General features: G+C 45.5%; 1 protein-coding gene across 1 annotated transcript in view; it reads right to left on the bottom strand.

The window, feature by feature from the left end:
• The window catches only part of KLHL4 (kelch like family member 4), a 62,307-nt gene that overhangs the window by 19,975 nt on the left and 17,904 nt on the right, over positions 1–24,428 (bottom strand). Inside the window, exon 2 of the mRNA XM_015426984.1 lies at positions 217–393. Within this exon, the coding sequence (XP_015282470.1) occupies positions 217–393 (177 nt within the window). The remainder of the gene's footprint in view (positions 1–216; positions 394–24,428) is intronic.

Here is a 24,428-nt window from a genome sequence, read left to right as displayed (position 1 = left end):
TGGCGTTTAGTCATGCCGGCCACATGACCACAGAAATGTCTTTGGACAGCGCTGGCTCTTCGGCTTTGAAACGGAGATGAGCACTGCAACCCTAGAGTCGGATTCGACTGGCTTTCGAGCAAGGGACCCTTTACCTTTACCTTTATCCAAAGAAAGGAAAGGTGAAGACAGAAGAGAGGGTCCTGAGATGTGAAGCTGGAGGGTCAAGCGACTTACCTGTGAGCTGGAATCCTGTGGTCTCCGGCAATGAGGAGAACATCACAGAGTTGCTTCTGCTGCAGATAACTCTCCATCTTGCGGAATGTCTGCTCTGCATGATTCGCAGAATGGAAATATTCGTCTGATCCGTTGGTGTTCACTCCTGAAGGAGGGGAGCAGCTGCTTATTGACACCCTGTTGGAGAACAGGGAAGAAATGAGGTCATTTACATGGTAGCTGGCCTCTGCAAATTGCTGTGCAGCCAAACCTGGGGGAGAAGAGCAAATGAATCGGACCTAAATGTTTTTCAAATTCTGTTTTTACCCTGAGTCACACTCAGGGATGTCTGCCAAATAACACTTCATTCTTGCCATTTACAATTATCAGATAATATTCTCGTGCAAAATTATTAACTCAGAATGGGGGAAACAATAGGAAAGCCATAAAGGTTTGGCAATAGAATTATAAGCACTCATTCACCCTAAATTCACTAAATGAATAAGAGTGCATGCCCCAGTGTGGTTTTAAAGTGTAATCCTAAACACAGTTACACCCTTCCAAGCCCACTGTCTTCTGTGCACTGAGAGTAATGTAACACTGCTTAAGACTGTACTGTTTATGCCTGGCATGCACCAGTCTTTAAAGAGTGTGCAGATAATAATTTTGCAGAAGGATATTTTAGAACTGTTATATTTCACCGCCATGAATGCAAGAATCTGGGAGGAACAATTTTGAATCAGGCCAAAGCTTCCCATGTTATTGCCTCCAGCAGCTGGAGTACTCAGTGGCAAACTGCCTCTGAACATGGAGGTTCCATTATGTCTTCATAGCTCACAGTCATTGCTGACAATCTATCCTTCATTAATGTCTCTGATCCACTTTTCAAGCTATCTAAGACCTGCTGTCGGCATGCAGCAGAACAATGTGGGGTTGGAGGTGGTAGGCAGGATGGGACCATTCAGACTACATGATTGTCAAAGACTCCCTACATTAATAACTCTCTGAAACTGGTAAACTGACACTGCATGTGAATCACTAGGCTTAACCTCTCCAGAGACATATATCAACTAGACTACATGTTGTGTTTTCTAACAAGCTTTCCCTGCAGCCAGAGGTCCACTTTGGCTCAGGACCACAGCATGTGGGGAGGAGGGACTTCTGCCTTCCCTCCACCATGATGTTTTCCTGAGCCAAAAGGGCCCCAGGAAGTCTTATTGCCCCATTTTGGAGTTGCACATGTATGGAATGCAGCACTTGCAGCCCTGCAGTAGGGCAAAAAATGCTTCTCCCAGGGCCATTCAGGATTTTTCTCCCAATATCCAGGGCCACCCAGCAAACTTCCATTGCACAAGCGGGGATTCAAACCCGGGTCTCCCAATTACTAATCCAACAACTCTTAACCAACCACACGTTGCCCTCTCAGCCAGTTTGGAGAGATTCTCTTGGATCTTGTGATCCTCTTCATAATCCACTTTAGTTTTTACCATCCTGAAAATTTAGTGATCTTGACTACATCACTGTTTACCCTGTTTCCAAATCATTTATGAATAAATTAAATAGTATTGATTCATATTTATTTATTACGATATTTATACCCCACCTTTCCCTTGCAGCTCAGAGTGGTTTATGATTCCAAAATAAAACCATACTCAATACAATGCGTATTTGGGCCTAATGAACCCCTCAACCCAAGAAAACGCATGCAGGTTAGACCCCATTAAAAGCCTTAGCAAACAAAGCAAACTGAATACAGCTCCCTGGGGAACTTCACTACTTACTTCCCTCCATTGTGAGAACCGTCTATATATTCCAGTCTTCTGCTTCCTGTTGTTTAACGATTTACTTCTCCATGAAATGATCTGGCCTCTTATTCCATCCCAGCTAAATTAACTCAAGAGTCTGCAGTAATGTACTTGGTTTAATGCTTTTTAGAAGTCTAACTATATAATATTTAACACATCGCCTTCATCTGCATTCTTATTAAGATTCTCAGTGAACTCTGAACTCTGGACATACAGTTTCTGAAGGCATATGTACAGTTTCAAGCAAATCCATTGTCTTTTAATAGTGTATGTATCCCTTCTCCAGCACTTTTGTTTTGTTTTGTTTTACCTTTCCTATGCTGTTTCATCCTGTCAATCTGTTGCCTTTGCTCCTCTGCCACTGCCTCTCTCTTCTCCTCTGTCTTTCCTTCTCTTTTGCCTTCTCCCTTCCTCATGGCCTTGCTCGCCTATCTGCACTACTGCTGGCTGCACCCTTCCACACTTCCTTTAGTGCTGCCACTATCTCCCTCACTCCCCCAGGCCCCTCTTCCTTTCCCCTCTGCCACACTGGCTCACCTGTCTGCCCCCCCCACCACCTGCCTGAGCTGCCCACCCCCCACTGCTTCCAGGCACTCAGGTTCAGCTGGCTCTTCCTTCCCTCCCCACCGATGGTGAGTTTACCATCACTTTATTTGTTTGGGGGGGGATTGAAAGTCCTCCTCCTTTTTGAAATGTTCACATTTTTTCTGCAAACTTAGGGGGAATCCCCCAAGTTCATAGAAATATGTGTTTTCTTTCTACATGGCTCCGGTTTGCAGATTTAAATATCCACAGATGGGACCATGTTGAGAATTAGATGTATTTATACATTTGAAAAGGTATCAAAATACCGATACTGGATCTCAGGGTCAAATTAAATGTTGCTCTTTTAAAGATTGAAGGTCAAAGAAGACGGGGACGGCAAAGGATGAGATGGTTAGACAGTGTCATAGATGCAACAAACATGAAATTGAGCCAGCTTCAGAGGACGGCGGAAGACAGGAAGGCCTGGCGTGATCTGGTCCATGGGGTCGCAAAGAGTCGGACTTGACTGTGCGACTGAACAACAGCAACTTTTAAAGAGTGGGTCTGGGTTACCTGGCCCCAACTCATGTTCCCCACAGCCATACAGCGGCTGCAGGGAATGACTTCTTTTACAAAGGAGAGCCCAAATGGGCTCAGAACGGAACCACTGGGGGAAGAAGGGCTTCTCTCAAGCCATTTTCCCACATGAAAACTGCCCTGGGGTGGGAGTTATTTCCATGATTTTTCTGCTCCATGTGCAGATTCTGTGCTTTTTAAAAACAGTAACATTAACTTTGTGCCACAATTAGCACTACACTAGTGCTAAAAGGGAAGCCAGTTCCACTACAGTACAGAAATTACCATCCGTCTGCCTCCTAAAAGATTTGCTCTCATTGCCTGAGAATGCTGGACTCCCTCTTCCACTCTCCCTCCCCAATTCTCAGTCAAAATGAGTTATCCTCAGAGCAGGCAGCTAACTGAGCATTTGACGGAAACTCATTATATGCTTTGGAATGCCCGTACATTGCAAACAGAGGGCCCCGACTATGTGGCTGCATTAGGAGATAAATACGGGAGACAAGAGCTCAAAAATGGAACTATTAGGTAAATAGCACCTCAAATTGCTGGCATTGCATTTTGGGCTGAAGATGACAGCATGCTAGTGTCGAAATTACATTACTTCTGAGGACAGAAACATCCTGGGGGCAGCGATATGTGTGGGGGTGGGGGTAATTATGCTGTTGATGTGGTTGTTTCAAAAATGGATCAGAAATGAAGACTCAGCACCATCTTGCCTCTCCCTCTAAAATCTGCTTTCTATCCCCCTCCTTGTACCCTGTCTTGCCACAAAACTGCATGGCATAAACATTAGCTTGCTTTCACCCCAAAACCACTGCAAGCCTTCTGTGCCATCTTCTCCTGTTTCCACTTCCATGCCTTCTTGTCAGGTTTTCATGTGCCTTGAACAACCTCCTCCCTGCTAATAATAAGACAATCTTTTCCCCTCCTTCTTAACAGAGCCAGCGTAGTGTAGTGGTTAAGAGTGGCGCACTCTCATCTGGAGAACCAAGTTTGATTCCTCACTCCTCCATAGGAAGCCTGCTGGGTGACCTTGGGCCAGTCACTATTCTCTCAGAACTCTCTTAGCCCCACCTACCTCACAAGGGTGCCTGCTGTGGGGAGAGAGGAAAGGAAGGTGATAGTAAGCCGCTCCAAGTCTCCTTAAGGTAGAGAAAAGTGGGGTATAAAAACCAACTCTTCTCCTTCTTCAGGCCTGATCTACACATGCAACCATATCAGGGTTAGAATACTAGGCCACTTCAGATGGGAAGGGCTATTTCTGAATGGTCCCATGTGTCTGTGTTTCTTTCTATAAAGGAAAAAGAACACAAGAAGGGACTTGCTAGTTTAGACCAGTTCCAGGATTCTGTTTCACACAGTGGCCAGCCAGCTGACCTGGAGGGCCAGTAGACAGGCATAAAGGCTAAGGATTTATGAATCAAATTAACCTCCCAAAGGATGAGATGGTTAGACAGTGTCATAGATGCAATGAACATGAAGTTGAGCAAACTTCAGAGGACGGTAGAAGACCGGAAGGCCTGGCACAGCGTGGTCCATGGGGTCGCGAAGAGTCGGACTCGACTGTGCGACTGAACAACAACAACCCCTCCCCTCCCCCATTGTTAGTGGGATCTTTCCTAATCCGGTGGTTTTCAGCCTATGCTCAGGGGAAACCTGGACTTCCTCAGAAGTGCACTAGGGGATCTTCAAGAAGACAAGCAATGATCTATAAGCTTCCCTGAAAGACATGTCCTTCATTGCTAATCTTTCCATGCAGTGTGCAGCTACAGAGGAGTACTGGCCATGTTCTAACCCCTGTTCCTGATTTACGGAAGAACAGCAGTGTGGTCTAACGGACCAGCATTTGCCCTTCATGAGCTAAGCATTGCATTTGACAACGCACGCCAGAACATCCTGCAACATGGTGAGTTCCATGACAGACGCGTCAAGTGAAAGGGGTCGTCTGAAGGTACCAAGTTTGAAATCACGAATTACTCCAAGGGGCAGCAGGTACTGCCCCCCCCCTCAATATTTTCTGCTATCCCTTTGACCCTGCTAATTCTCAGTTGTATTGAGTGGCTTAAGACGTTAGAAAGCCTGCAGATAGTTAAAGAGGCCTCTTTCATGCCAATCCTTCTTTTGGAAGCTCTGGAAGAAGGAGTGACCCTTGGAGCCACAATCATCAACATGGAGTGGAATTTTCTCTTGGTCTGTAAATGTCATAGGAAGTTTATGCTGCCATCTCTTTTAGCAGCATGAAATAGCCATCATTTTCACAACACGCTTATGAGCCTTCTAGAGGCATTTTGCTGCCCATCGCTGGAAAGAGATGGACCATGGTTTTCTCCATACAGGGCTCTTCTTGTGACCACACTTTACCATCCTTACAGCAAGCACTGCAGGGTAGTAAAAGACAATAAGGCAATTTTTGGAAAGTGGCGTGAACACATTTTAAAATACACACACACACACACACACACACACACAGAGAGTGTTTTTCAAAAAGGGATTTCTTCATCAGCTTTAGCCAGGAACTCTCTGATTCTCTCTTCTTGTAAAATATTTCTGAGGCTTATAAAAATGTCCTCCAGAGATTATATTGATGGGTCCCAATATAACGGGAAGCTCATGTAACATTAATGGGCAACTGGTATGATGATGGCTGTGGAAAATCGTTTTCATTTATCATCATTGGGTTGTTTTTATGAGGTTGGGAGTAAAATGAGCCGCTCTGCCTTTTCTAGATCTCTTGTTGCGTGTTTCCACGGTTCAGAAAACAGCAAACTTGTTTATATTTATGAAGGGGGGATATCAAGAGACTTCAACCAGAGAAGCAAATTCATTGCAATATGTAGTTAGGGACCACCAAGAGCCAGGGATGAAATGTCCTCCTTTTTGGTAACATACAGAAATATGAAGACCTGAAGCACATTCCATGCTCGTTATTCTGTCTTAATGCTTTATTGTTATTTGATTTCTTACAAGCTCCCTGTATTATAATAGTAATGGGTATTAAAGTGGGTGGGGAACATGCACTGCTGGGAGATGAGGACTGGTAATATTTGTTCATATGGGGATTATACTGGTTGAGTGGATGGGAAGCATGCAAGCACAAGCAAGCAAGCACACACACACAGGGTAAGGTCACACGGACATTTAGTGCGGGCTTCGCTGCTGATCCCTCGCGCATTAAAGTTTCCTGTTCATATTGGCAAACCCGCCTCCCACACCGAAGCGGGCTGAGTCCCGCAGTTTCTGCTCTTTTTATTCGCGTTTTCTGACACCCGTTGGAACAGGTGTTTTCCAGTATCTTGCGCTTTGTATCCGCGGTTTTGGTATCTGGACAGCAATCCGCCGTGACCGCGCTACCCCCCCTTTTTGTGTTTCCGGTTTAAGTTATGCGCTTGTGCAAACAGGCGCTAACTTTTATTTTGGTCTTCTTAGTTTGTATGTACGCCCAAGCGCATGTGCAGGGTTTTTTTTAAAAAAATGCGCCACCGCAGGGATGGCGTGCTGTGTGAAGCGAAAGACAGAGGAACCGTCTGACCACCTCCAAGCGATATAAAATGTCGCAGATAGAAGAACTGCGGGAAAACTAGCGCGGTAAGAGGTCCGTGTGACCGCAGCCTTAGAGTACCACTCCCAAAGTAATGAACAACACAGGTAACCCTTTTCTGCTTCTCTGCAGGCTGCTTCCTTTATCCCAGGAATTTATAAACAATCTTTCCCAGCCAGCTCCAGACTTTTTCTTTCTCTCTCTGACAAAATGAAAAACTGTGACAAACCCCACACACACACACACAAACATACAATGATGAGATCACTGGTCTCAGACTATATCCTACCGGGTAGGTGTGACCTGCATGCCTGCCTAGCCCTGTTTGCCCATGACCACTGCCATGCATGGCATTGCTGATGTATGAACAAAATCATTCAATTGCATTATTTCTGTATTTATTTCATTTATACCCCAGCTTTGTCCCCAAAGTACGTGACTGGCCCAAGGTCACCCAGCAAGCCTCCATGGTCAAATGGGGATTCAAACCTGGGTCTCCCAGATCCTAGTCCAACACTCAAACCACTACACCTTGCCTGTACACTTGACTTACAGCATGCATAGTACTGCTGGAACATAACAGACTATGCTAGGGTTGCAGGGCCCTCCTGGCAACCGGCAGGGGATGGAGGGACTTACCAGGAGCGGGACGGAGGCTCGGGCCATATCACTGGCATCACACAGGAAATGATGTCATCATTCCAGTGATATCCAGGGGATGTTCTTGTATATGAGCAAAAACTGTATGATAAAAATGGCTTCTACCATAGAGTTTTTGCCCAAATACCACTTCGTTTGTGACACTGGCAATGTAGCCTGGGTCTTTCTCTTTCTCCCGGTAAGTCCCCCACCAGCCAGCTACTTGGAAGCTGGGGACCTCGTCTCCACCAGGGGGTCTGGCAACCCTAGTCAGTACACATGTATTCTTGGTTTGCAGACATGTGTAAGCCATTTCTTGCTTGCAGTCCTTCTCTTTTGAAGAATACAAGAACAGCAGCTTTGCGTAGATTAATTCAGTGCATTGCTCTGGCATGGTGGTAAATTTTGACAGAATAAGGTCTGGGAACATCCTATTTGTCAGGTAGAGGGCAAGCAGACAGACAGGTCTGGGAAAGAAACCAAATGGTGTAGCAGATTTGAGTGATTTTCTTTGACCTGGAAAAGTGCCTCTGACTGATAAACTTTGAGAAGCCCTGAGGCAACTTTATAGAATCTCCCTGCCAGTCAGCTTTTATGAAGCATTTGTAACCATTTGGCAACGTTGACCTTATGAATAATATTCTCATTATGCTCCCAAACATCCCAGTAGATCGGCCTTCACGTACAAGATAATAAATTAAAGCCTGCACATTGCTCTGCAGTACCAATAATCTTTTTTTGCTTGTCAGGTAAATAGCCAATTATGGCTTGATTAGTTGTCCAAGTCCAAAGGTTATGAAATGCAGAAGAAATATTGTAACTGGGAACCTACTGCAGCAATCCTGCTGGTCCTGGTAGGCCTGATTTATTTACAGTGATCCTGTGCTGCTAGACTAATTATGCTAGAGTCAGTAATTGTTCACCCAGCTGCTCGATCATAATTGCTTTGGCAATTAATCTCATTTATTTAGCAATTGCTTATACATTTTAATATCTGATTTAGATTAGAATGAAGGCTACAAAATAGCTTTACCAAATGAATGGCATGATGAGGACTAGAATAAAGACAAGTCGCATCAGGGCAACAAATTTTAACACACATTTCATGTCTGTTTCCTTTCCAGCTCAAAAAGACCCCTCTGGTTCTATTGTTTTGAGACGACCAGGCAAATTCATGATTATGTTAGAATTAGATTTCCTGTGCATAATATACGTTTATCATTTCTACTGTGCTTAATTTGTATAGTGCATATGTATACTATCTAAGAAACTTCTTCCTAATTGCAGCAAAAATGCAATGCCCAGTTCGTCACCTCACTGACCGACATTTTACTGATTGCTCACCTTTTTAAACCGGTAAGTCAAATACTTAGACTAAATCCCTACATAGGTACCTTTTTGAGATGGTATCTATAAAGGACATTTTTAAACTGGTACATTTGATTAACATGCTAGGCAAGGACCCAGAAAGAGTCAGGTTCAAATCTACCCTCTGCAATTGAGCTCACTGAATGACCTTGAGCCACAATGGTGTCCTAAATAACATTGTAAATCAATTGAAGTCAATGGGCTTAGAAGGGTATAACTCTGTTTAGGATTATTGTTGCTATGTAGATCTTTATACCCTTTTTTCCCTCCCCAATAGGGACCCAAAGCAGCTTACAATATGATTTTCCATTTCTCTATTTTATCCTTACAACAATAACCCTGTGGGGTAGGTTAGGCTGAGAAAAAGTGAATGGATGAATAATTTAGCATTGAGGAATTTCAAAGAGACGATATATTCCGGGAGAGGAACGGTTCCCAAACGGTTTCTGGTCTGTCATTTCAGACAGAACCGTTTTAGAACCGGTTCCCTACCGGAATATATTTGTAATTTCAGACACAAATGCTTCTGTCCCGTTTAGGAAACGGGGCTGAAGCCTTTTACCTATCAACTGCTTCCAAGTAGTCTTCAGTTTCCTCTCCCGGTTCCAATGTGCTTTTTCCTGCCGTTTTTCGGCCACACGGTGATCTCTGGCTTTTTTTGCTTCTGGAACGTTCGCTTTATATCGCTTTGATTAACATGCCTGGAGTGTTTTGTTATAGTGTTATAGCGCTATAGCGCTATAAAGTGGACGGTTCCAAAAATTGGAATGCCTGGAGTGTTTTGTTATAGTGCTATAACGCTATAGTGCTATAAAGTGAACGTTTCCAAAAATTGGAATGCCTGGAGTGTTTTGTTATAGTGCTATAGCGCTATAAAGTGAACATTTCCCAAAAAACCAAAAAAAGCCGGAGATTGCCCGCATGGGCGAAAAATGGCGGGGGAAAAGCGGTGCAGTCTGAAATGACAAATCGCTTCAGATCCAGCTCTTTACCGGAAGGGGAAAGCCATGTGTGCAATGGCAGTCCTATACCGGTTTACTCAAAAACAGCTTCAAACCAGGTTAAAAAGCGTAATGTGAAATTCCTCATTGTTTAGTTAGAGTACTTTATCATTTGAGTTTGTCAGCTGCCTCTCAGTATGAAATAATAAAAGATGATAGGTTGGACCCTCTGGAGGATGTGCTCAGAGAGGGAGCATTTTTCTCTAGTTCCCTTCTCCTAGGGTTGCCAGCTCTAAGTTGGGAAATACCTGGAGATATGGGGGATGGAGCCTGGGGAGGGGAAGGGCCTCAGCAGGGGATAGTGCCATAGATTCCACCCTCCAAAGAAGCCATTTTCTCCAGGGGAACTGAGCATGGTGGTCTGGAGATCAACTGTAATAGCAGGAGGTATCCAGGTGTCATCTGGAGGTTGGCAATGGTTACCCCCTCCTGCTGCAGATCCAGGGTGTCGAACTCATTTGTTATAAGGGCCAGATCTGACGTAAATGAGACCTTGCTGGGCTGGGCCATGTGTGTCATAAAATGTAATGCCAGGTAGCAAAGATATAAACTTTATAAAGGACACAAACAAACACAAATATTTTTTACTTAAATTAAAAACATGCTTAAAACATTAGCACTCTTGCAATATTTTGTTTATTTAACAGTTTCTGCTAACTGACACCTCTTGCTTTGAATTATTACATCAAAATGTCTGTGCTGTAGCAATCTTGAGTATGCTGTTCAGATGCATATCTGTAAGCTGCAAACCTACTTTTAATTTATTGACATTCATTACAGAAATATGGTCAGTTTTCTGAGCCTAGGACTCAGGGGAAAACATGAAATGGCTGGGCATTGTGAGCTTTTGTACATAAATTACTTCATGTGCTGGTCAAGAACATGTGAAGGCATCATGATACAGAGTGAGGGCTATGTGTTTGTCTACAAAACTATAGTCTTCCCAGAAAAATAACTGCAACTCCTATGAGGCAGTGCAAGAATAGAGAGACAGCCATATAGAGTGGTCAGTATTAGCTTACTATCTGGGAAGTCTAAGCTCAAAATCCCCAGTCTACAAAGGAAATGTGCTGGGTGAACTTGGCTGAACACACAATCTCAGCGTAATCCACCTCACTGGCTTGTTGTTATTCCTCATCTAAATAGTTCACATTGCTTTCCTACTAAGAAAGACTGGATCATGAGGGCATGAATACAGGAGGGCAAACCCAGTTGCACCCAGTACAGCCACAGCATAATGAGCCCAGCAAAATACACACACTGTAAGAGCAGAACAAAATACACACACACACTGTAGCAAGGCACACAAAAGCTCACACCTTGAATAAAACTTTGTTGGTCTTAGAGATGCTTTGTATTTCTCTTGTGCAATTGAGGCAGTCAAACAAAGGGGAGGAGCCTCAATCAATGGAAGGGAAGAAAGGCCTTGCCTTTGTCTCCTGTGCGATTGAGGGAGTCTGGCGAGAAAGCAAGCTCTGGAAGGAGGAGGGGAAAGAGGCTCAACCAATCTCTCCTGTGTGATTGAGAGAATCTGGCAAAGCAAGCTGTGAAGCAGCAGTAGCAGAACTGGAGAAGGAAGCAGGAGAGAGTCAGTTGCTCAAGGGCCAGATAGGAGCCCTGCGGGAGCCAGATCCAGACCATGGAGCACATGTTTGACACCCCTGCCTTAAACATCTCATGCTGTTCCATGGAGTCCCTTGTCTGTCAGGGACAGCATTCAGGGCTACAGTGAGAGGGAGAAGATGAAAAAGGTCATCTCTGCTGCCAGAAATCCCTTCCATCAGCAGAAATATTCTGTGGGATCCAAGTGCATACATAAGAACAGTATCAAGAAACATAAACAGCGTAATCTAAAGCCAGCAATAAAATATGAGATAATACCAGCAAGAAACTGAGCCAAACAACCCAAAAAGTATGCAAGACTATCCTGAAAAATTAAAGGTCTGGATTAACAAGGTAGACTTTACTTGTAACCTAAAGCTGAATAAACTGTATTTGAGGTGAGCTGCTAACGGAAAGGCGTTTCAGAACTAAGGCGCCACCACTGAGAAGGCCATGTCTCTAGTGGCTACTCTCCTCACTTCACCTACAATGGCAGGAGAGGAGAGGAGGAAAGATTGAAGAAGAAGAAGAAGAAGAAGAGATTGGATTTATACCCCGCCCTTCACTACCCAAAGGTGTCTCAGAGCGGCTTACAAACTCCTTCCCCTCCCCCTCCCCACAACAGACACCCTGTGAGGTAGGTGGGGCTGACAGAAACTGCTCTTTTTCAAGAACAGCGGTGCCAGAACTACGGCTTGCCCAAGGTCATCCAGCAGGGGCAAGTGGAGAAGTGGGGAGTCAAACCTGGTTCTCCCAGATTAGAGTCCACGCACTTAACCACTATACCAAACTGGCTCTTAACTGGTGAGCAAGCTCATATGGGTACAAGTGGTCCTTCAAACAACCAGCACCTTCACTTATAAGAAAATGTGCATGTATCCACAATCCATTAAAAAAACACACCATATTTCTGATGTTACCTCCTTCACCCAACATAAGGCTGTTCTTGTTCTCCGTTCTTGTAATCCTATCATGTCATATCCTCCATTGTACCTGTTATAAGGCATCCTCCTTAACTGAGGGGAGGCAACCATCGGATGCAACACCGAAGGTGGAATGCTTGTTATGCACAGCTTCACAGCATGCCCAGCTGAGGTTCTTTAATAAACCATTTCAACCCAAAGGCACAAAAAACGATTGCTGAAGACACCAGTAATTGAGCACCTGGGAGCTGGAAAAGCTTCTGTTAATGGATGCTGGAAGAAAAAGAGCATGTGGGGCACTGCTGTTCCCCTCTAAAGTGATGTACAGTTTTGCATAAACTGTCAGAAACACCCTCCCGTATTTAGAAAGTGTTGTTTCCTTAGAAACAATATCATTGGGGAACAACATGCTGTCCTGATGATACCTTCACACTCTTGCCTTGATGACGCAGAAAACTATACTTGGTGTCAAAAGAGAAATTGTGGGAGATTTGGAAGAGAGCATTGAGAACTGGAGCAGGGGGTTGGAAAGGGAGAATCCATTGAATTCAAAAAGGATGACAAGGAAGCTGTTTTCCACAATTGAACAAATTTAGAGTCCAGTGGCACCTTCAAGACCAACAAATGTTTAATTTTGAAGCAGGGGTCGTTTCGTAGAAAAAGAGCTAGGGGAACTCATTAGCATAACTCATTAGCATATGCCACACCCCCTGACATCACCAGAAGTGTGTCATAAGACCACACACCCCGCCCCCAACGGTCCCGGCCAGCGTCCGCGGCCTTGCAGCTCCACTGCAGAGCCCATGAGGGGCTCAGAGGTGGACCTGCAAGGCCGATGGGAGTGCAAGGAAGCCCCGCGAAGGCCCTCCCTGGCCCCAGGCAGGCAGGGGTGGGGAGAGGCAGGGAGGAAGCAACTTACCCTCCCTTGCCTAGAAATAGGCTGGCCTGGGCCTGCCGTTGCACATACGGACCATGTGCGTCCCTGGAATGTATCCCATGACTCTTTGGGATGGAGAAGACACCGCGCCATTGCACCCACTTGGAGAGCTATGGAAAATCCCCAGCGAACCCCGGCATTCTTGGAATGGAAAGAGCAAGTGACCCTACTCCCTTAATCTGGTTTGGAGATCTAAAGACAATAGCGTTTATGGCTTTGGAGCAGGAACCAGATCTGCAAATCAAGAGGTGTCCATGGGAACGGAAGATTCACACCTTGCCAAAAGGCACCTTTGATGTAGGAGTAGGATCTGCATATTGCCACCACCCCTTAGTAAAGCGTCATCCCCTTCGTCATCCCCTCGTCACCCCCTCTTCATCCAGTAGTGATAGTTTAGAGGACGGGTTTGATAGTTTATGGCTGGATAGCACATGCCCCAAAAAGAGTTTATTTAAGGAGAAACTCTCCTTTGTCTCTCTGGTTAACCCACCCTCCCCATAGCAGTGCACTAAGGTGCTACAAGTGACTCTACTACCTAAGTTCTCCGGAGTCGCGACCCAGAGAGCTCACACGTGGTTTGGCTGGTCCTACCTGTGTGCCTTGGAGTTCACAAGCTGCTGCATTTCGGCTGCCCAGCGTTCCAAGGAGGAGAGTTCTTCCTCAGCTGGACCTCAGATGAGTATAGCCGTGCCCCATTGTGTCATCCCCATTTTGATGCTTTTGTTATTTTCTATGCTGTAATTGTTCTAATGTACTATTGTAACTAAGGAGCTTGTATGAATTTGTGTGATTCCGATTTTGTATGCCTGATGAAAAACCTTTAGTAAAGACAACATTTATTTAAGGACTAGCGTGTTGTCTCACTTCCTGGGATATAGCCGAGCGTCTCATTCGCCATCCGACCTCTGTATAGACTGGTATAGAACTTACGCACAGCCACAAACACCCAATTTTCCTTGGTAGATAACTTGGATTGGGTCTCCAGGAATTTCCTGGAGAAGTTGGCATAACAGATCTGGTGCCCCGTGTGAGGCGACCTTTGGACCCCTCGGAACCGGTACCCAACCATTCGGTTCCGAAGGACCCAAAACGTGGAGAAACGATCTGGTCGTTTGGACGCTCTAGCGTAGGGAAGTGTGAGAGGTTTCCGTCTGCGTGCTTGGCCTTTAGTGGCATCTGTACTGCGGGAGGGATTTCTACCCCTTTCCCTCTAAACCCAGGAGCATCCTCGGTTTCGCGCTCCGATCCTATCGTTGTGGGTGGACACCGAGGCGCGACTACGAAGAGGACCTGGTTAGGGACCCCCAGTTGCACAAGCACTACATACACGCAGGAACATATAAACCCCTGTCTCCTTAAAACGCTCCCCGACTTCGGTGCCCAGCCAAGAGGCTGCGCCCGTAATATTCTCCCTCCCCCGAAGCGAGCTGAGGACAACTCGCACGGGATCGGCACAAGCTGCGCGCTGTAGCCGTCCCGTCCCTAGGAGCTAAGTTCTCCAGTAGGGAAAACCTCACTATCTGGCGCAGTTGGGTCTGCCAAGGGAAAACGGGACTGATCCCCCCGGAATTCCAACACCCTTCAAGGACTACGGTCCAGGTTCTGGTTGCTCCTGGAAAGGAAGTAGCTCTTCCTTATCCGCAAAGCCTGAAACTCAGGCTACCTAGGGTTGAAATACCCTCAGGTACAGCCTTGATCTCTGTACGCCTGTTTGCCAGAGATCTAAACGGGTGGTGCGATCGCAAAGGTCACACCGTCCACGGTTCTTGGATAACCCGTGAGGAAGAACAGCGTTCTTTAACTCGGAAAATCCACACGTGCAAAGGGTAAACCCTTTTGCCTGAATTAGTGCCGTCACCGAGGTTATACTTGCAGCTGACCCGGCGTGAGCCATCTCGGACACCCGGATACCACTGTAAGATACCCGCGAGTGAGCACTACCCCCGCACACCAATCATGGGTGCACAGTCGCCAATGTTCAGTCACGGCCAGGATACGTTCCTACAGTTCGTGCACAATGTGCTAGAGTCTGCCGCTTGGTGGGATTCGTCCACCATTTGGCTGCCAATGTTTTGGCATACTCTCACAGCTGTGCTATTCTTCGGACTAGGATGGGTATCCTCCCGACAAGCATGGGAACGACTGAAGCTTAGCTGGATGGCCCAGCTAGATGCAGCGCAAGGCCATATCGAGGCTCTGTTTAACCAAATAGTCGACAAGGATCACCAGTTAGGGTCCGCCCGCGAGCAAGTAGGATCCCTCAATCATGAACTGGAGGAGACGGCCAAACAGTTGGATGCATTCAAGGACCACACCAAGGTTCTGAAGGCTCAACTGGCCGAAAAGGAAAGTCAGTTGCGCACGGCTCAAGATCGCATTGCAGATCAAGCGGCACAACTGAGTGAGAGGGACCAACAAATAGTGCTCATGAAAACTGGACACGAATCCACAATCAGACTAATTAAGGAAGAACGGATTGCCCATATACAGTCCCTAGAGGAGCTCGCTCGAGAGGACTTGGCCAAACTGGCGGTAGACCTAGGGAAAGCGCACGATTCCCAGGTCCGAACTCTCAAGGAGGAGCAGGCTGCACGTATACGGTCTCTCGAGGAGCAAGCTCGAGAAGATCGGGCACAGTTGCAGACATCCATGAGAGCCGGACACGAGTCCGAGATTAGAATCCTTAGGGATGAACAGGTTGCTCGCTTAAACTCCCTTGAGGAGCGCGCCAGAGAGGATCTGGCCCAGTTGCGAACAGTCCTGGGAAACGGACATGAATCTGAGATAAGGATCCTCAGGGAAGAACAGACCGCTCACATAAAGTCCCTGGAGACCCGTGCTCGAGAGGACGTGGCAAAGTTGCAGATCACTCTTGAGAAGGAGCGATCTGAACACGCCAATAGATTGGATGTCCAGAAGGCACACTATGAGGGTCTGTTGGAACAGAGGAGACTGGAATCTCAGGAAGAGCTGAGTGAGTCCCAAAGGATTGCTGACGATGAGATCCAGCAACTTAGGACTGACCGAGTCAATTTAGTCATGGACAAAAAGGCTCTCTCCGACCAGGTCCATGAGACCAAGCTTTTGTGTAAAGCCGCACAGGAGAAAGCCGCCCAAGCCGAGACTGCTCTGACTACGGTCACTGAGGAGCTCAGAAAGGCACAGTCCACTGCGGACTACCTCTTAGATCGCAAACGCGACCCTACCGGTGAGGTTAGCCCGACTCCTAGTTCGAAACCCGCACTCCGGAAAAAGGAGCCCGATACGCCCAGAGATAGAGGCAGGATTTCCCATACGGAGAGCCCTGCCAGGCATCCTGATGGCTCTACTGAGCAGGATGACCTGGACCTCTACCGGGACCCGGCTTCGCAGTCGGAGGACGACTCGGACTCAACGGAGCCCATTCCGGTTAATCCGGTGAGCGTCACTAATCAAACGGTGACCATAAACAACAACAGGCCACGCACGAAAACTGTCGTGGAGAATCGCCCTTGGCGACAGGAGGAGTGCAAAGCCGTTGCTGAAGAGCTCGGTCCATTGACCGAGAAGAACTTTGTGCAGTGGGCCACCACCGCTACCACCTCTTATGCGGGGTTGGAAGGTGAGGATCTCACCATGTTGGCTCGTAAGTGTGCCACTGGAACTGCCCTTGCTGACATTAATTCAGCAATATCTTCCGGCAACTTGGTTCGAGCCACAGGAGAGGCATGGATCACGCAGGTGATCACCTATCTGAATCCTGAGTATTGTCTGACCGAAATCTTTCACAATGAAAAGCAAGGTCCCTATGACGATCCAGAGGTCTATTTGGCTAGGAAGGTATTTTTCCTTTTTCAAAGGAAAGAAACCCGTCCTCCAACGTTAGCTAGATTTAGACAGGAAGCACGGATGCCTCTGTCTGGATGGCGACACCCCGACACCGAAGACGTGTCTGCCTGCCTGCCTGCTCTTTCTGCTGACGTTGCCTGTCATGGGCCCGGACTCTGTTCATGACCACACCAAACCAGATCACATAGGGGTCACCAACGCATGGACTTGGACATTCTTTTGCACCTGCCTGGCATGATGACGTTTCACTTCCATGCCAGCGCCTTGGAGTGGCACCCGCCACGTGGACTCAATGTTTTGTTGTCGTGGCAGGCCGAACTTTTAGTTCTGCCGCCGCGAAAGGGGGGACTGTAACGATATGAGCTTATGTTTGTATTTCTGTATAGTGGTGATGCTGCTTATGTGTGTCTCTAGCATGAATACCTATGCATTGTGTATTCAGGGATTGCTGTATGTTGTGTGTTGCTTTGTTCTGCATCTCATGCTTGCCTAGAAATAGGCTGGCCTGGGCCTGCCGTTGCACATACGGACCATGTGCGTCCCTGGAATGTATCCCATGACTCTTTGGGATGGAGAAGACACCGCGCCATTGCACCCACTTGGAGAGCTGTGGAAAATCCCCAGCGAACCCCGGCATTCTTGGAATGGAAAGAGCAAGTGACCCTACTCCCTTAATCTGGTTTGGAGATCTAAAGACAATAGCGTTTATGGCTTTGGAGCAGGAACCAGATCTGCAAATCAAGAGGTGTCCATGGGAACGGAAGATTCACACCTTGCCAAAAGGCACCTTTGATGTAGGAGTAGGATCTGCATATTGCCACCACCCCTTAGGAGAGCGTCATCCCCTTCGTCATCCCCTCGTCACCCCCTCTTCATCCAGTAGTGATAGTTTAGAGGACGGGTTTGATAGTTTATGGCTGGATAGCACATGCCCCAAAAAGAGTTTATTTAAGGAGAAACTCTCCTTTGTCTCTCTGGTTAACCCACCTTCCCCATAGCAGTGCACTAAGGTGCTACAAGTGACTCTACTACCTAAGTTCTCCGGAGTCGCGACCCAGAGAGCTCACACGTGGTTTGGCTGGTCCTACCTGTGTGCCTTGGAGTTCACAAGCTGCTGCATTTCGGCTGCCCAGCGTTCCAAGGAGGAGAGTTCTTCCTCAGCTGGACCTCAGATGAGTATAGCCGTGCCCCATTGTGTCTTCCCCATTTTGATGCTTTTGTTATTTTCTATGCTGTAATTGTTCTAATGTACTATTGTAACTAAGGAGCTTGTATGAATTTGTATGATTCCGATTTTGTATGACTGCAGAAACCTTTAGTAAAGACAACATTTATTTAAGGACTAGCGTGTTGTCTCACTTCCTGGGATATAGCGAGCGTCTCATTCGCCATCCGACCTCTGTATAGACTGGTATAGAACTTACGCACAGCCACAAACACCCAATTTTCCTTGGTAGATAACTTGGATTGGGTCTCCAGGAATTTCCTGGAGAAGTTGGCATAACAACCGGGATCTATTTTCCACAATATGCAGTATGTCAGACAGGTGAGTATATGAACCAGACCTCATTGATGACAAAAAAAAGTACCTTGCACATGCTCGAAAGCATCATGTTCATAATCATTTGGCCAGATGCTCCAAGCAAACACGGCTGACCACCTGGATCTGTTTTCCACAATATGCAGTATGTCAGACAGGTGAGTATATGAACCAGACCTCATTGATGACAAAAAAAAGTACCTTGCACATGCTCGAAAGCATCATGTTCATAATCATTTGGCCAGATGCTCCAAGCAGGAGAACTCTGGAAAAAGCTTCAAGGCTTTTCCTTCCATCACTGCCAGCTCATGTGAAAGCCAGGATATCAGGAGACAAGTAAAAATGCAGAGAGCTAGCGTGGAATAGTGGTTAGTTTACTGGAAGTGGGATAAGCAGGTTCATGTCTATGAATTTTTATCTTCCTCCAATAAATTCAGGGCAACAAACATGTTTCTCCTCTATCCTGTCCTCCCAACAATCCTGAGAGGTAGATTAGATTGAGAGAGAATGACTGGCCCAGTCACCCAAGGAGCTTCATGGCAGAGTGGGGATTTGATCCAGGATGTTCCCAGTCCTAGTCTAACACCCTGCTACACCACACTTTCTCTCTCTTCCTCATGAAGACAGGTGATCTTTCTCAGCCTAACCTACCTCAGAGAGTCATTGTGAAGAAAGAATGGAGGCGGGGAGAACCAAGTACCCCACTCTGAGCTCTGTAGCAGACTGGCAAGCTAAAAAAATGTGATGGATACATTTCAATGCAGACTCTGGCAATGAAACAGTAAGGATGCTCCAAAAACATGCTGTGAAGGAACAGCTTCCCTGGCAACACTAACTGTACAGAAGGTCTCAGAATAGTTCTCCTCCCACACTGGAGCTTCTGTGCGTTTTAGCAGTTCCCACATCAGCCTGTAAGCAGAGCATGGGGCCTGATCCTGAAAAATGTCATGGGGTTTCTGCTTACTTTAGAATGAATAAGTGTTGACAGCTTTTAGCACCTAAGAGGTTCACGGAACACGGGGGAAGCATCAGAATGCTAATATAAAAAGCTTGGAATCCTGAATGAACTGGTTAAAGGCTGGGTGGAAGAAAAATAGGGCCCAGAAACACACTCAAGTCTGGATGGAAAGGGACTAAGAATTTGTTGTCACTGTAGCACTCTGTCAGATTTGTACATAGGAGTGTTGATTGCCCATGAAGCTCAGCAACTGGCATTTAGCCAATCCTTGGCCCATCTCTCAACCTATTGCACCTTCACAGGGTTGTTATAAGGATACAGGATTATTAAAATGCAAAAAACAATGAAACAATTGCCTCATAATAAATTACTTTTATCCTGGGGTATTTGTCTTCAAGGGTTACACCCCAATCTAAGGTCAGTTGCAGGCAGCAGTTGTCCAGCAGCACCTCTCTCCTATCTATTACCTTTTTCAGTCCCTCTTCCTGGCCTTAGACTGAAAAGAAACTGAGGCAGAGAAGGCTTGTGGGATGGACTGCACTTTAAAAGCTCATAAGAGCTATATAAACATGTGAAGGACTGTGAAGGGTTAATGCCTCAGAATAAATCTTCTAGTGAAAGAAGAAATTCCCGATTCAGTTAAAAAGGGGGAGTTAGCTCTAAGGACCAGAGTGATCCCTGGTCTGGTGTGTTTAGAAACTGCCTTCTGAAACCTGAAGAGGCAGTAAAACTTAAGAAAGTGTACTGGTATGTTTAGTGAAGGAATTTGGGACTGGATAGTGTATCCCTTCCTTCTGGAAACCAAAAGACAGTTAAGCTCAAGAAAGTATACTGGAGTGTTTAGGAAAGACTGAAACAAAAGCCTCTCATCTTAAAGATCCTAAGACTGTGTGAAAAGCTTCAGAAACCCTCAGTTGCTTGAAACATATGCATTATAATCTGTGCCTATGCTGATTTACCTCAAAATTCATTACTGATTTACCTCAGACATCTTACCCTGATTTCACCAACATTTCCCCCTCTATGTTGAATAAAATATTTTGTTATTTTAGAACACTGCCATTTCAGTGATTTAAGTTAAAGATTCATGAGCTGAACCAGTAGCAAAATATTATATTGTGACAGGGTGGGACAGCCACAGATCTTCAGAGAAGAAACTAGACAAAAAGGGCTGTTCAGCTAGAAAGAGAGAGAAAAATGGAAGGAAAATTCTGCCTCAGAGACAAGGAAGTGGGTGAAGTTGTCATAGTTTGGCAATATTATTGTGGTTGCCTAGCAACACACAAAATGGCCACCAAGCTCTCAGAACATAGTCTCCTGACATGACAATATGATATATCAGTCGGCATTCAACTCTTAAAGTTACAGATGTTGCTTCTATTTTTTTAAATTTCAGATTTTTCTGCAAACCTTTGTCTGTCCCTCGGGCTTGTAGAAACATCCCTCTGTCTCTCCCTGGCCCAATTGAGTGGATTTTTGATCCACACTCTAGGGCCTCATTCAGAATTGGATATAATTATAAGTTTTAATTTGCTCTGAGCTGCTTTTTAGTCTCTAGGGAATCTCAGAGCAACTAACAATAAGATCATCTTTAAAAGAGGCATATTGGTAAAGCAATTATGTGAATATGAACTGCATCTCATAACACAAAACAATCCTCCTTCTGGTATAAAGTATCTATGACGGACCCCTGTCACTTTCTCCACTCTGAGGCAGATTTTCCCACCAAAATTCTTTTTAGTACCCTTCCGTGACTGAGCGGCCCCTAGTAGCATGTAAACGAATGTGGTTTATTAAAGACTTTCTGTCCCACCCTGTCTACAGAATATACCGTAATTCAGCTTTTAGCTCTGCCCAACGAACTTTCTGTGGAAAAGCAGGAGCCCTCTTCTTATTTTTCTTTTGAAATGGCACTGGAGACAGATTAACAGTAAAACAAAAGATCAAGTTTATTCAACAGGCAGGGGATGAATAGGTGTAGTCAGGGATGGGGATCGCTGAAGTAAAAGTTGTAGATGGTACATAATTCATTTCTTTAAACTGGCAAAAACTATGTTGTTAAAGCTTATTTTCCGGTATTCTTAGTTCTTAGCAGTAAGAGGTGTTTTACTTAGTGTATTAATTACAGCAACAAATGTTTCCTTAGAGAGTTTCCTATGGCAATTCAGATTTCCTGGAGCTGGTCACTATCTTTGTGAACCTAACTCACTCCTTTGTTGATGTTACAGTTTATCGCTATTCTCTGAAACGTCTAAAACCGTTTTCCCTTTACAACAGACCAGGGTCCTCCTCAGAGCTAAACCCTCTTTCATACTGGGCAGGAATTAATCTTCTTCTCCTCAGAAGAATTAACCCTATTCCTTTTCTGGACACACTATCTCAATCACTCTTGCCAAAAACTCTCTCCCCTTTCTCTGGTGTCTGTATAAAACAGACTTCAGCTTATGCTGACACTGAGACTATGAATTCTTAATTTGAATTCCTCCTCAGGTTATAGATATAACACAGTTATGGCAAGGAGTCTTTTTCTTTCACTCAGTAGTTGAACCTTTCTGACTTTTCCTATCAGACACACTGACTCCAAACTGTCAGAAACCAACTGACTGTCTTCAGAATGGTTCTACCTGACAGAACAGCTCCAAACTGAACTGAACTCAAACTGACTCTCCCCTCAGGACACAGCTAATCATATATTTCCCTCAGCAAATGCTGGGCAATCAGAGAAGAGGAGCAGCCTGTCACTCAAGCTCTCCATTCCAGGGGGGAAGTTAAATCTTTACCTCTTGGCTCTCTGATGTAGGTGCACTCAGAAACCTGCTTTTAAAGTGCAGCCTGTCACAATATCTAACTCTTAACCTTTTATTCTACCTTCTCACCAAGGAGCTCAAAGTGGTGTAATGGTTTTTGCCCCTCCCACATTTTACTTTCACAGTAACCCTGTGAGGTGGATTAGGTTAAGAGTAGATTATTGGTTCTGTTTTCAAGCAGGGCTGCTTCCACAAAGCAGGGATCGTCTGTGTTGCTTTCACTGCTGATGCAGACTCATGGATATTGGCAATGGATTTTCTACATGGGAGTTTTTTGTACACTTTCTGACTTCTGCCCCTTGCAGCTGCCATTTTTCCTGGCCCACCACTAGAGTGCTTTTAGAGAGCTTTTGAAAGGTGGCCATTGCTATAGTGCTATAGCAATTACTGATTTTTTTCTTTAAAAATAAAAGCCCTCCAGTGTGGCAAGAAAAATGGTAGTTGTGAGGAGTTGAAAGCAGGAAGATTGTACTGATGTGGGACCTTTAAAAATGCACACTTTCTCATCCACATGGTGTGAGGATGCACCTGGACAGCATTCCTTCCTAAAGCAAAATAAAAACAGGTTTGGAAAAGAGCATACTGAGGGCAGGGAAAGTCTGGAAAGACCATGACATTGTGTGGCAGTATAACCGCTGTTAAATCTTTACCTCTTGGCTCTCTGATGTAGGTGCACTCAGAAACCTGCTTTTAAAGTGCAGCCTGTCACAATATCTAACTCTTAACCTTTTATTCTACCTTCTCACCAAGGAGCTCAAAGTGGTGTAATGGTTTTTGCCCCTCCCACATTTTACTTTCACAGTAACCCTGTGAGGTGGATTAGGTTAAGAGTAGATTATTGGTTCTGTTTTCAAGCAGGGCTGCTTCCACAAAGCAGGGATCGTCTGTGTTGCTTTCACTGCTGATGCAGACTCATGGATATTGGCAATGGATTTTCTACATGGGAGTTTTTTGTACACTTTCTGACTTCTGCCCCTTGCAGCTGCCATTTTTCCTGGCCCACCACTAGAGTGCTTTTAGAGAGCTTTTGAAAGGTGGCCATTGCTATAGTGCTATAGCAATTACTGATTTTTTTCTTTAAAAATAAAAGCCCTCCAGTGTGGCAAGAAAAATGGTAGTTGTGAGGAGTTGAAAGCAGGAAGATTGTACTGATGTGGGACCTTTAAAAATGCACACTTTCTCATCCACATGGTGTGAGGATGCACCTGGACAGCATTCCTTCCTAAAGCAAAATAAAAACAGGTTTGGAAAAGAGCATACTGAGGGCAGGGAAAGTCTGGAAAGACCATGACATTGTGTGGCAGTATAACCGCTTTCTGTGTGGGTACTATGGGGCTAACTCAGGAACAGAACTTGCAATACAATTTAAAATAGAATTTATTTTAACTCAATCTTAAGAACATAAGAGACGCCAATGTTGGATCAGGCCGCCAATGTTGGATCAGGCCAAAGGCCCATCCAGCCTAACACTCTGTATCACACAGTGGCCAGAAATACCAGTGCCATCAGGAGGTCCACCAGTGGGGCCAGGACATTAGAAGCCCTCCCACTGTTGACCTCCCCAAGCACCAAGAAGACAGAACATCACTTGCCCTGGAGTCCCTATCTATACCTTGTGGCTAATAGCCACTGATGGACCTCTGCTCCATATGCTTATCTAATTCCCTTTTGAAGCCGTCCATGCTTGTAGCCGCCACCACTTCCTGTGGCAGTGAATTCCATGCGCCAATCACTCTTTGGGTGAAGAAGTACTTCCTTTTATCCGTTCTAACCTGACCGCTCAGCAATTTCATTGAGTGCCCATGATTCAGAACAAAGCAACAAAACTAATAACACATAAATATAGCAGTGAAGAGGAAAATGCAGCTCTCACTGTGTTCAGTTAAATCACTGGTTCTTGCTTGCAAAACTATGTGATGAGTTGTTTGTTTGTTTAATTTATACCCTGCACCCTTTCCGCACATGGGACTCAGGCAGCTTACAGCATGTAAAAGACAATCTATATATCTAATAGTGAAGGTGCCCCCTGGTGTGCGGATACCTAAATCTGCGCATCGGGGGCGCCTGGGGGGGAGGGAGATTTTTGTGCACACTTGGGGCAGTCCCCAGGTGTGCACAAAAATCTGAAAAGTTGGAAAAAATATCAGGGAGATACTTAAATCCCCCCAAAAGTAAAAGAGCAT

Source organism: Gekko japonicus, unplaced genomic scaffold, assembly GCF_001447785.1.
Source record: "Gekko japonicus isolate JY-2015 unplaced genomic scaffold, Gekko_japonicus_V1.1 scaffold265, whole genome shotgun sequence".
NCBI classification, from domain to species: Eukaryota; Metazoa; Chordata; class Lepidosauria; order Squamata; family Gekkonidae; genus Gekko; species Gekko japonicus.
This window is presented reverse-complemented; position numbering and strand designations above follow the sequence as displayed.